General features: G+C 37.1%; 1 protein-coding gene across 4 annotated transcripts in view; it reads left to right on the forward strand.

The window, feature by feature from the left end:
* The window catches only part of LOC127453641 (bromodomain-containing protein 9-like), a 33,477-nt gene extending 21,943 nt beyond the window's left edge, over positions 1 to 11,534 (forward strand). For all 4 annotated transcript variants that reach the window (XM_051720190.1, XM_051720191.1, XM_051720192.1 and 1 more), the window contains 9 exons: positions 555 to 687; positions 1,045 to 1,117; positions 1,197 to 1,292; positions 3,538 to 3,670; positions 3,759 to 3,870; positions 6,136 to 6,186; positions 6,287 to 6,383; positions 6,470 to 6,640; positions 11,310 to 11,534. In XM_051720190.1, the coding sequence (XP_051576150.1) occupies positions 555 to 687; positions 1,045 to 1,117; positions 1,197 to 1,292; positions 3,538 to 3,670; positions 3,759 to 3,870; positions 6,136 to 6,186; positions 6,287 to 6,383; positions 6,470 to 6,640; positions 11,310 to 11,404 (961 nt within the window). In that variant the 3' untranslated portion in view covers positions 11,405 to 11,534. The remainder of the gene's footprint in view (positions 1 to 554; positions 688 to 1,044; positions 1,118 to 1,196; positions 1,293 to 3,537; positions 3,671 to 3,758; positions 3,871 to 6,135; positions 6,187 to 6,286; positions 6,384 to 6,469; positions 6,641 to 11,309) is intronic.
* Positions 11,535 to 12,760: the final 1,226 nt, after the last annotated feature.

Below are 12,760 nucleotides of genomic sequence, written 5' to 3' on the forward strand. Positions count from 1 at the left end.
TTGGGAGAAAAAGGGAAGAAAAAAATAAAATAAAAATAATAACTTAACCCTTGTATACTGTTTTGACCAAAATCAATTTTGTTTCTTTAATAAAAATGTTATACTTTATCTAAGTGAATCAAGGCTTAGTTACTTTTCCTACATTTGCCATCTCAACACACACAAAATAAAATTTGGACTGGATTTGATGAATTTAGGCCGCATGCTAAAAAAAAAACGACACGTGTTGTTTGCGGTCAAATTTGACCGACCATAGGAAATGAATGGGGGAGACTATAACACAGAGCAGAAGGGTTAAATTTTGGTCTCTCCCACACATTAAGTTATTGTATGACTTTAATAGACTTTGAACAGAGTGCACTAGTAAATGTGCCACCTTAATGATTTTAATTTAATGGAAAAGAGCAGCAGCCAGAATATTCTTCGAAAATTCACCTTTTGTGTTAATACAGGTTTGGAAATACATGAGGGTGAGTAAATACTCATAGAATTTCCATGGCAGTTCAGGGAACGTTTTGCGGGTGTGTGACTCAGGGCATGTGTTTATTGTGTAGTGATCTCTATGAACTGGAGGGTAACGCTTGCAGTTTTACGGACAGCACGGCGGAGGAGCATGTGTTGGCACTTGTGGAACATGCAGCGGATGAAGCGCAGGATCGAATCAACCGATTGATGCCAAACTCTAAGGTGAAGTTACGCTGTGACATTATAAAAAGTGCAGCACAGAATCTTCATGAAGTCCCTTGTGTTTGTTTATTGGATATTTTGTTGAATTTGATTGTTTTTTCAGCTATCAATAAGAGTATAGTACTCTCAGCTCCATTAAACACAAGTTTAAATCCATTCTGCAGATTTCCCCCCAAAATTAGAGTAGAAAATGTGAAAAACATTATATCTGGGCCTAATTCTAATTTATCCTAATATACAATGACTAATCTAACAGGTATGTAAGATAAATATCGATTTTAAAGACATGTTTATAGCAATATAAATAGAGTTAAATGATCCCCAACTATCACATGTGTGTCTTTATTTTTTATGTAGATTGGCTACCTTAAAAAGGACCCAGAAGGTTCGCTGATATACACTGTTGTGAATCAGGATCCTGAAACAGAGGGTACAGTCATCACACTTTAAAATCTAAAACTAATTGAATATGAAGGATATGTTAATCATGATCAAGTGGTTATTTACAGAGGTAGAGACTCATGCTGTGGATTTGAGCTCTTTGGCAAATAAGCTGATACCTGGACTCACGTCATTGGGCTTTAAAGACGACCAAAGACACAAAGGTAACAGAAACTCTAGAGCCAAATCTCATTTTTAGAGGTTTTAATTCAAAAACAGCACAGAAAGAAATCCACAGATTCTGTCTGGGCTTAGTTAAGCGCTTAAAGGGATAGTTCACCCAATAATGAAGATTCTCTCATCATTTACTAACCCTCATGCCATCCCAGATGTGTGTGACTTTCTTTCTTCTGCAGAACACAAATGAAGATTTTTAGAAGAATATCTCAGCTCTGTAAGTTCATACAATGCATGTGAATGGCAGCTAAAACTTTGAAGCTCCAAAAAGGCAGCATAAAAGTAATCCATAAGACTCCAGTGGTTTAATCCATGTCTTCATAAGTGATATGATATGTGTGGGTGAGAAACAGATAGATATTCAAGTCCTTTTTTACTATAAATTCTCCTTCCTGCCCAGTAGGTGGTGCTATGCACGAAGAGTGTGAATTGCCAAAACAAAAGAAGAACACCACTTTGGAGAGAAGAGCGCTTAGGAGGGCTGTTTGAAAGTGGAGATTTATAGAAATATACATATTTCTTACATAGATATATACAGTATATATTTTTAAAGTCCTTTTATTTAAAAAGGACTTCAATATTGATCTGTTTCTCACCCACACCTATCATATTATTTCTGAAGACATGGATTAAACCACTTATTGATTGATTACTAGTCTTATTGATTACTTTTGTGCTGCCTTTATGTGCATTTCGGAAGCTTCAAAGTTCACATCTGGGATGGCATGAGGGTGAGTAAATGATGAGAGAATTTTCATTTTTTTGGGTGAACTGTCCCTTTAAGACTTGTGAGACTTTAAGGGATAGTTCACCCAAAAATGAAAGTTCTCCCATCATTTACTCACCCTCATGCCATCCCAGATGTATATTATTTCCTTTCTTCGTCAGAACACATTTTAAGAAAAACTGAAAAATATCTCAGCTCAGTAGGTCCTTATAATGGATGTGGATGGTAACACAATTTTTGATGCTCCAAAAAGCACAGACAATCAGCATTAATGTCATCCATACGACTCCAGTGGTTAAATGAATGTCTTATAAAGCGATACGGTCACTTTTGGTGTGAAAAAGATCAATATTTAACTACTTTTTAACTATAAATCATCGCGTCCGGTAAGCAGCAGTATGCACGTTCACGATAGGGCTGAGGTCATGTGGTCTCTCGTGTGACGTATTGGCGTTGGCATGTTGATGCGAGAAGTGATGCATGCGCGACACACCCGGAAGAGCAGCGCTGCTTTCAACTGATTTGGAGGAACGCTGTACAGGCCAAACACCGTAGTCAAGTCAACCTTTATTTATAGAGCACATTTAAAAACAACAGAAGTTGACCCAAAGTGCTTTACAGATCAAACAAACAAAATGACAGAGTGATATAATAAACAAATTGAAGCCAATTTAAACAAAGCCTCTCCAAACAAATAAAACATAATAATTGTACATAAGAACTAATTATACATGCAAACACAACAGTAAATAAAGGTTTGCATAGCATGGAGACATGATTTTATTAATGAGATTTCACAGAATGAGTTTCATTCGGTGCCATTTGAGTCATCATTGAGTCTATGGCGTGTATTTGGCGCCATCTCCTGGTGGCCAAATGTAACATTGTGCTTCATGTGGATTATCTAATGATCTATGCATCTGATTACCTTGTGTTTGGGCTTTTAAACATATTTTATGTTCTGTTTATTTTTCGTGAAGTTATAAGCGAAAACGCGGCATACAAGCAACATTAACATAATTGTCATATACATACACAGCTATTACTCACTATATTTTTGTCTGTGAGTAAAATAAATAGGTTGTATTCTACTTTTTGGGTGCTTTCCAACAACATACAATACATGGCTATTTGACGAGTCTGATATTTTTACTGATTGCAGTCATTTGTACAGTGCAATTTGTTTTTTATAAATTACCAAAACGGAACACGTCTGATTTGTCTGCAAATTTCAAAGCACTTCTTCAGTTTTAGACATAATGCCTGCATGCATTGTGAAGTAGAGCTTCTAAGCTTTCAAACTATACCTATTTTGTGTTGGTCAAGACTGTAGTTGGTAATATTTTGGCAATTTTTTTTTCTCGCTGGTCCGTCCGAGCTTAAAGGGTTAAAGGGTATTTTTGTTTAAGGTCTAAAACTATTACTAAAACAAAAATACTGTGTAAAAATGAATACTGCATCAAAGAATTTCTGTGCAACAAATATTGCCTGTTGTTTTGTTTCAGTGACGTTCTTGAGCAGTGCTTACAACACTCAAACCCTTCAGAACAATTCAATTTATCCTGACCTGATGCCAGAGGAAATGGGCACACTGTACTCCGCTTATGGAGATGAGACTGGCGTCCAGTGCGCTCTCAGGTCTTTATTCCAAACCGGTTTCAGTCTTATTAAACTGGATTGTTGTTCATTACACTGTGTTGTTGAAGGGATTGTCTGTGTATTTTAGTCTGCAGGAGTTTGTGAAGGGTTGTGGGAGTTTCACCAAGAGAATCGTTGATGAACTGCTGGATAAAATGACCGCTGGTGATCACTCAAAGGCAGTCATACAAATCAGACAGGTATTGATTTATATTCAAGAAATGTGCTTTTGACTAACTACTATTATGGTTAATAAAGAACAGAACTGGTAAGCAGAAGGTTGCCGGTTCAATCCCCACAGCCACCACCATTGTGTCCCTGAGCAAGGCACTTAACTCACTGTAAGACAGTAAATACAAACGTCTCATGTCTGTCCTTATCACTGCTTCTTTAAGCCCCAAATAGCAACAAACTCTATATTGACTCCTACCTTAGGATGTTTTCTTTAAAACAAGTCATTGTTTACTTGTTTGAGAGCTTGTTTAGGCAAATAATTCAATGTTATGTCTTAGAAGTTCAGAACAAAATATGCAGTCCAGTAGAAAAAACATGATAAACAAATCATCGGCAAAATATGTTCTTAAAGGATTAGTTCACCCAAAAATGAAAATTCAGTCATTGTTTACTCACCCCTGTGTTGTTATAACCCTGTATGATAAAATGTTGTGCTCAGTGATGTAATACAATGGCAGTTTATGGTGACCACCTCTTCAAGCTTCAAAAGAACACAAAAGTATAATTCAGAAGTCTAATAAATTATTTCATGAGACTCATGATTGTTATGAAAGCATACAATAAGATTTGGTGAGAAACAAACTGAAATCAAATGTATTATTTAGTGAAAATGTTCACTGACCGTTGATCTCCTGTGTGCGTTCATGATAGGACACGAGAGCAACAGTTCACGCAGCACCCTCGTGACATTGGGGCGTTCAAGCGAAAACTCGTTTTATCTAAAAACAGGTTGTCCACAGTGATAGTGACAACAGAACACAACACAGCTGCACACAAAACAGAGAACAGAACTTACTAAACATGTCTGAAGAGTTTGTAGTCGAAGAATTGATGCATTTCTATGCCCAGCCTTATTTATTTATTTTTTTTATATATATAGAGTTTTCAGAAATCAAACAGAAACATAGAAGAGGCTACAGGCAGCCACAGTTATACCGTGTCCTAACTTGACGGCAAACGACACACGATAAAATTTATATTCTCTATGTTAATCAGAGTTTTTGTCTTAACCAGCAGTGACGAGCGACGGGACATTCTATCGATCGCTTGTTTTCAATTTTCGGTATCGCACGGGTAACTCCTTCTGCTGTGAACTGGCACACGTCCAAAAAAAAATTATAAAAATAAGGCTGGGCATAGAAATGCATCAATTCTTGGACTACAAACTCTTCAGACATGTTTAGTAAGTTTTGTTCTCTGTTTGTGTGCAGCTGTGTTGTGTTCTGTTGTCACTATCTCTGTGGACGACCTGTTTTTAGATAAACAAAATTAGTTTTGGCTTGAACGCCCCAATGTCCCAAGGGGGCTGGGTGAGCTGTTGCTCTCATGTCCTATAATTTATTAGACTTCTGAATTATACTTTTGTGTTCTTTTGAAGCTTGAAGAGGTGGTCACCATAAACTGCCACTGTATGACATCACTGAGCACAACATTTTATCATATAGAGATATAACAACACAGGGGTGAGTAAACAATGACTGAATTTTCATTTTTGGTTGAACTATCCCTTTAACTATTGATGATGAAATGTTATAAATCATCGCAAAGCTAAGGATCTCAGCTTTCCATTGACACCAGTATTGAGCTTCTAGGAAACTCAGAAGCAAAGATATTCGATGAAACGGTGAGGAAGTTCTATGTGCTCAAAATATACACTGGATGTCTATGGAGGAGCGCATGTGTGAGTGCTCAGTTGTGTTAGAGCGCCACCTACATTTCAGATCAGTATATTGTGAGGGAAGGTGAAAGAGGAAAAAAAAAATTTCCTAGTACTTGCTGCCATCGATTGGAATGAAATAAGACTTTTTGCAGGGAGATAGAGCAAACAAAACCAGAATTACATGCTTGCAAACTTAGGCAAAAAAAATACAAAATATGTTCATCATAAGACTGTAAACATATTCAATATTATTTATGAATTATTGCAATTGTTTCTTAAAATTTGCAGGGTCTTCTGTAAAATTAGACCAATTTTTTTGCATTTAGTCCACAGTACGTGTGTAAGGTGAGCTTTTAAATTTGGGTGTAAAAAATTGCAGGCGGCAGCCCAAAAATACACCAGAGTTGAAGTTTTAACCATCGTATCAGTATGATTAAAGACACCAATGGAAAATAGTTCGGGATAAGCAATTTGTCCACCAAGTAATATAATGTGTGGGTTTATTGATGTTTTCACGACTGCTTCAAATGAGTCCGAACTGTCCGTTTGGTAAATAATTTTTGTATTTCAGAAAAGGAACCTGCCGATTGATGATGCCAAGTCTGGTTTATGTGACATGCCGGTACGCTTTCTGCTAGAAATCATTTGTTTTATGTACTAAAGTGTCAAACACCTTTAAGTACCAATTAATGACATTTTTCTCTTGTAAACTGTTTCTGTAGGGAGCAGATGGAAGTGGTTTAGAAGCTGGATCTGTGCTGGATTTCATGTCCATGAAGAGCTACCCAGACATGTCTTTAGATCTGCTCAACACGTTAGGTACACCCTCTGCTGGTGGACTCTTATATTACACATCAAAACCACTTACATTCTCCATTGAATATTTGTGTTTTTCTCATCTGTAGGAAAATGTGTGAAGAAGGAGCCCGATCATGATGACGGCCACCAGCACTTTGAAGACACAGCAAAACTTCTGCAGGAGTTCCAGGACGCTGCGGTGGACCGGGTCGGATCCAGACCGTCCTCAAATCTGTCTTCCCTGTCAAACTCTTCAGAGAGGGACCAGCACCATTTAGGTACTCGATCATCTTTCCAGTGCTATATGTTGACATCAGGTGGTGCTCACAAGGGTGATGTACTCATGTTGTAGTACTGAATAGTATTTGGGTTAAAGAGTATTTTTAGGGGTTTTAATTGCTTTTTTTTTTGAATAAGAGGAACCATAATTTCAACCAATCAGCTACTGTTGTCAAGCAGTTTCCAAATGTTTATCGCATGAAGTAAAATACAGTAAAAATGTAGTTAAAATTAGCACCAATATAATAATCAGGGACTAAAAATGGTTCAAGGAATGAAAACGAAAACCGAAAAGGAACAAAAACGGGAACAAAGTCGCTTTCAATTGTTCTGAAGTGAAAACGTAATTTGTAAATGCTGTTAACTGGTTAATTTCATTCTGATAATTATTTTAAGTAAACCAAAGACCAAAGGGTTTATCACAATACATTTTCAGAATTACTCCACTTCCTGTTGCCCAAAAAATTGGTCTTCTCTCTTTTTAGCTTTGATTCTGAAGGAAACCGCTGCATCAGACATTTGTTTGTCTTAAAGGAATATTCTGGGTTCAATACAAGTTGAGCTCAATCGACAGCATTTGTGGCATAATGTTGATTACCACAAAGACTCGTTCCTCCTTTTCTTTAAAACAAGGAAACATCGAGGCCTGGGTAGCTCAGTGAGTATTGACGCTGACTATCACCACTGGAGTCGCTAGTTCGAATCCAGGGCGTGCTGAGTGACTCCAGCCAGGTCTCCTAAGCAACCAAATTGGCCCGGTTGCTAGGGAGGGTAGAGTCACATGGGGTAACCTCCTCGTGGTTGCGATTAGTGGTTCTTGCTCTCAGTGGGGCGTGTGGTAAGTTGTGTGTGGATCGCGGAGAGTAGCATGAGCCTCCACATGCTGTGAGTCTCCGCGGTGTCATGCACAATGAGTCACGTGATAAGATGCACGGATTGACAGTCTCAGAAGCGGAGGCAACTGAGACTTGTCCTCCACCACCCGGATTGAGGTGAGTAACCGCACCACCACGAGGACCTACTAAGTAGTGGGAATTGGGCATTCCAAATTGGGAGAAAAGGGGATAAAACTAGAAAAAAACAAGGAAAAATCGAGGTTCCAGTGAGACACTTACAATGTAAGTGAATGGGGCCAGTTTTTGGAGGGTTTAAACACAGAAATGTGAAGCTTATAATTTTATTAAAGCACTTAGATTATTAACTTGTTGATTTTATTAATTATTCTGAATTGTTATGACAGCCAACAACTGCACAAGTTGAGCCTGAAATTCATTTTTACGCCAAGTAACACTTCACTGGTTGCTGTTCTCCTCTGGATCGCTCATTTTGGCAGTTTTTACTTGCCGTCTCGAGACCAGAAATACAAAACAGGCAATTAGAATCATCATGGTGCTGCCCAGTGGTTGATCAGGAAAACTGTGGATACCATTACACAGAAAAGGTTTGTAAGTGATTTAATCACACTCAAATCATGTTTACACTTCACGTCTTGTGTCTGTTGTTTTGAAACAGTGAGTATTTTAATGTTCAAAAATTGGCCACATTGACTTCCATTGTAAGTGTCTCACTGTAACACAGATTTGTGCTTTTATTTAAAGAAAAGGAGGAACGAGTTAAAAATAATGTTTGTGGTAATCAACATTATGCCACAAATGCTGTCGATTGAGCTCAACTTGTATTGAACCCGGAATATTCCTTTAATGCACATTTTGGATGTAGCTCTTCGTGACATACTAAAGACCTTTTAGACAGCTATATATAATTACTACATATACATGCATGATTCAGATGCAAGGAAAAATATGGAGGTATTCAGTTGTTTCCAAGTCTTCACTGGATTATTGTTAGATATGAAGCATTAATATTGATTTGATGCTGCTGAGTTTTGACTGAGAAGCAGATCTGTAATTAAAACAAAATAAAATCATTAAACAATTATTTAATAATTTGCATAAGATGACGTTTAGTCCAAACATGCCTATGCAGTGTGTGCGTGTATGCATGAGAGAGGTTTAGGATATTAATTGATTTTAGATGGCCAGATATATATTTCAAATATCTTTTTTTATGTTATTTTATATAGGCTACTGTATACTATGCTTGCTATGATTTTAAAATAGGGCTGTCAATTGATTAACATTTTTAATCAAATTAATTACATGGTATGCCGATTAATTAATCGAATCAATTGCAGTTAATTGCATAAATATTTGCAGAGAAAGTCCCTTAAATAACAATAATTTAATATATCACGATGAAATAATTATAAATAAAATATATACCGTCCTGATTTCTTCTATTTTTGTGTATTTTTCATACTAAATTGTTTTAGATCTTCAAATGAGATACAACATCAAAGGCAACCTGAGTCTTACACTCTTCAAATATATATAATATATACACTTTTCAAATATATATAAATACATATTTCTATTGAAGCAAAAAAGTAATCCAACACCTATATCACCCATGTGAAAAACTAACTGCCCCCTTAAACTTAATAGCTGGTTGTGCCACCTTTAGCAGCAACAACTGCAACCAAACGCTTCCGATAACTGGAGATCAGTCATTCAGAGGTGGACTTACACTCCTGTGCTTTGGATCATTGTCTTGCTGCATAATCCAGTTGCGCTTGAGCTTCAACTCACGGACTGATGACCGGATGTTCTCCTTTAGGATTTTCTGGTAGAGAGCAGAATTCATGTTTCTCTCAATAGCAAGTCGCCCTGAAGCAGCAAAGCATCCTCACACCATCACACTACCACCACCATGCTTGACCGTAGGTATGATGTTCTTTTTGTGGAACTCTGTGTTTGATTTACACCAGATGTAACGGGACACCTGTCTTCCAAACAGTTCCACTCTCAACTCATCAGTCCACAGAACATTCTCCCAAAAGATTTGAGGATCATCAAGGTGTGTTTTGGCAACATTCAGACGAGCATTAATGTTCATCTGGGTTAGCAGTGGTTTTCGTCTCAACACTCTTCCATGGATGGCATTTTTGGCCCGTGTCTTTCTGATAGTGGAGTCATGAACAGTGACCTTTATTGATGCGAAAGAGGCCTGCAGTTCCTTGGATGTTGTCCTTGGCTTTTTTGGGACTTCCTGAATGAGTCGTCGCTGTGCTCTTGGAGGAATTTTGGAGGTCGGCCACTTCTGGGAAGGTTCACTACTGTGTCAAGTGTTCTCCATTTAGAGATAATGGCTCTCACTGTGGTTGTTTGGAGTCTCAGAGCCTTTGAAATAGCTTTGTAACCCTTCCCAGACTGATGTATTTCAATCACCTTTTTCCTCATCATTTCTGGAATTTCTTTGGACCTTGGCATACTGGGTGAGACCTTTTAGCCAACTTCACACTGCTGAACAAGTTCTATGTAGGTGTTGATTTGATTGAACAGGGCTGGCAGTAATCAGGTCCGGGTGTGTCTAGTCCAGCTGAACCCCATTATGAATGCAGTTTCATAGATTAGAAGATTTAGTAACTAAGGGGGCAAATACTTTTACACACAGGCCCAGTTGGTATTGGATAACTTTTTTGCTTCAATAAATAACATTATAATGTAAAAACTGTATTTTGCGTTTACTCAGATTGCCTTTGTTTTATGTTTTATATTTTGTTTAACAATTTATTATGAGATATACACAAAAACTGAAGGAATCAGGAGACTTTTTCACAGCCCTGTATAATATAAAATATATAATTATTCAGATAATTAAAATGCATTACATTATTGTGGCAGGCAAGTTAAGCATTGATAAGACAATACAAAAAGTGTCTTAAGAATACAATATATTGTTTATATATATATATAAGCTTATTATTAATCTACAGTCCACAGCAGTCCATTTTGCAATTGAATTCGTATATCAGTCGGGGCATGTCAGTGTTCACCTGCGTCAGATGGATGCTGTTGGTGTGTCTCACTTTGGTTGGGTTGCATCATAAACACAATTTTTAGGTCGCTGTGTCAAGTTAAACGAAGTTTGAAACTTTGAAAAACGCGTTTTGAGATCCCTGTGTTCGGATTTGCGCTCCATCAAGCTGTGTTTGTTGTTCTGTCTGTTGTTGGTGAGTTTTGTTTGTTCTCTGTATAAGCTGCACGTTGCCTATACAGCTGGAGTTTCGCTTACTGCCCCCTGGAGGAAACAGGTGGTACTACAAGCTTGAATTGCTGCGTTAATTTCTTTAACGCGTTATTTTTTATATAATGAATCACACTGATTTAACATGTTAAATCGACCTAACCGCTAATAGCGGAAATAATACAGAAATAAAAAACAATTAAGTTTTTAGTCCCTGATATTTTACCTACATATATTTTTACTAAAACATTTCCATTCCTAAAAAGTGTCACACAAAGAAAGCATTTAGTGATAGAAACAAATAATTTAATCTGCGTTTTAATCCGCGTCACTTAAACAGTCAGTTTGAACTGAGTGACCGAAACAGACTCTGTCCTAATGCTGTTAATCGCAAATTATGAAACAATGATGACTTGTACTTTAGGAAATAAAAGGCCAGCAAATGTATGATTATATCATGAATATTTAATATATCTTGCAGCCCTAACCGTAATATAAAATGTGACGTGAACATGTTTTAATGAGATTCGCCCAGTCATGCAATTTCTCTCATTCTGTTTGCTGCTCATGTGTTGTGATCAGGAAGTCCAGCTCATCTCGGGGTTGCACAAGAGATGGTTCAAGACCCGTATGAGTTCCTGCAGTCTCCAGAGCCTGGATCCACCGCCAACAGCTGATGATGTGAAGATCAGCTGACTTCTGTGCTGTTAGATGGGTTTATTGCATCACGTGTTGTTTGTGATTTGTTTTCTTTTTAATAAAAGCTCTGTGCCTGGTTTCCTTTTTTAAATGGTTGTTTGAGTTTTTTCTGCACATATACGTTTATAATAGGGCACTTCTCTTTCTCACCTTGTGTTTTAGAAAGGAGCACTTTACATCTCTAGAAAAAGTTTTTGTTTTGAATGTGTGTTTTGAGACGATTAGAATAAGACCGAACCTGTATTTAATGTCTACTGTTTGTTATTTTCTTTTACTTTGTAGTTGTGTTCATGGTTTTTCCTGAGGTGACTAAATACTGTCGCGTTTGATTGACATGACCTTTGACATCAACAACAAAAGATATAGGATGTGTTTTTTTCCTCCCTTTAAAAGTTGATGAGCCTCTTTATTTCACTACCCTAAAATTGTGAGTTTAATATTTCACTTAATATATTAAGACATAAGTAGGAATGACTTCAGTCATATCAAATGTGCTAAGCCCTCCTAACATTCATAGAGAGCTCTCGTTTACATTCGGCTTTGCATTTTCTAGTGGAAACTAGGTTACAGTAAAAACGTGCCACCCAGAGAACTTCCATGTTAGTTTTATTGCTTCCACATTGTTCAAACCATTGCAGAGGAACACAATAAGTGTGCATTTTTCAGAAGTTTAAATTCTGTTTTGACTTTTGAGCATTTTAACAGTTACTGACATTTTGGATGCATTATATAGACAATGGGATATGCAAAACAGGAGACTCTTAAATGTCTAGAAGGTCAGTGGGCAATCAGACTTTTTGGTCCTAAGAGCAAATGAATGCAAAACAGCTATATGCATGCACACATTGGCAGGGAAAAAAAGCATTAAAGGGTGCAATAAGATGTTCCTGTAATGCCATTACACAGGCAGCAGTGCAAGAGTCATAACATGATCACTATGACAATTTATCTAAAATAAATGCAATGGAAACATTGAATAAAACTAGAAAAAAGTTCTTGTATTCATGATGTTAACACGCTGACAGAGGTGTGAGAATTTCCGTGCAGTTTGATGTGAATGCGTTGTTACAACGTGGCTAAATGTATGAAATTTAATTTTATTCTAATTCTTTTTAAACATTTTTGCCTTGTTTTGTTCTTGTTGAACATGAACACAGTAGACACTTAATATTAATGAGCCAGGCCTACGCTCATAGAACGTTTCCAAGAAACGTCATCATACTGCTAATATTTATGAGGTGGCATTCTCCATTGGACGGTTACTAAATAACGTATGTTTGACGTGATTAATATTCATGAGTTGAGCATCCTCATTGGTGATATTCGTAACATCG

This window comes from Myxocyprinus asiaticus, chromosome 16 (genome assembly GCF_019703515.2).
Source record: "Myxocyprinus asiaticus isolate MX2 ecotype Aquarium Trade chromosome 16, UBuf_Myxa_2, whole genome shotgun sequence".
Classification (NCBI taxonomy): Eukaryota; Metazoa; Chordata; class Actinopteri; order Cypriniformes; family Catostomidae; genus Myxocyprinus; species Myxocyprinus asiaticus.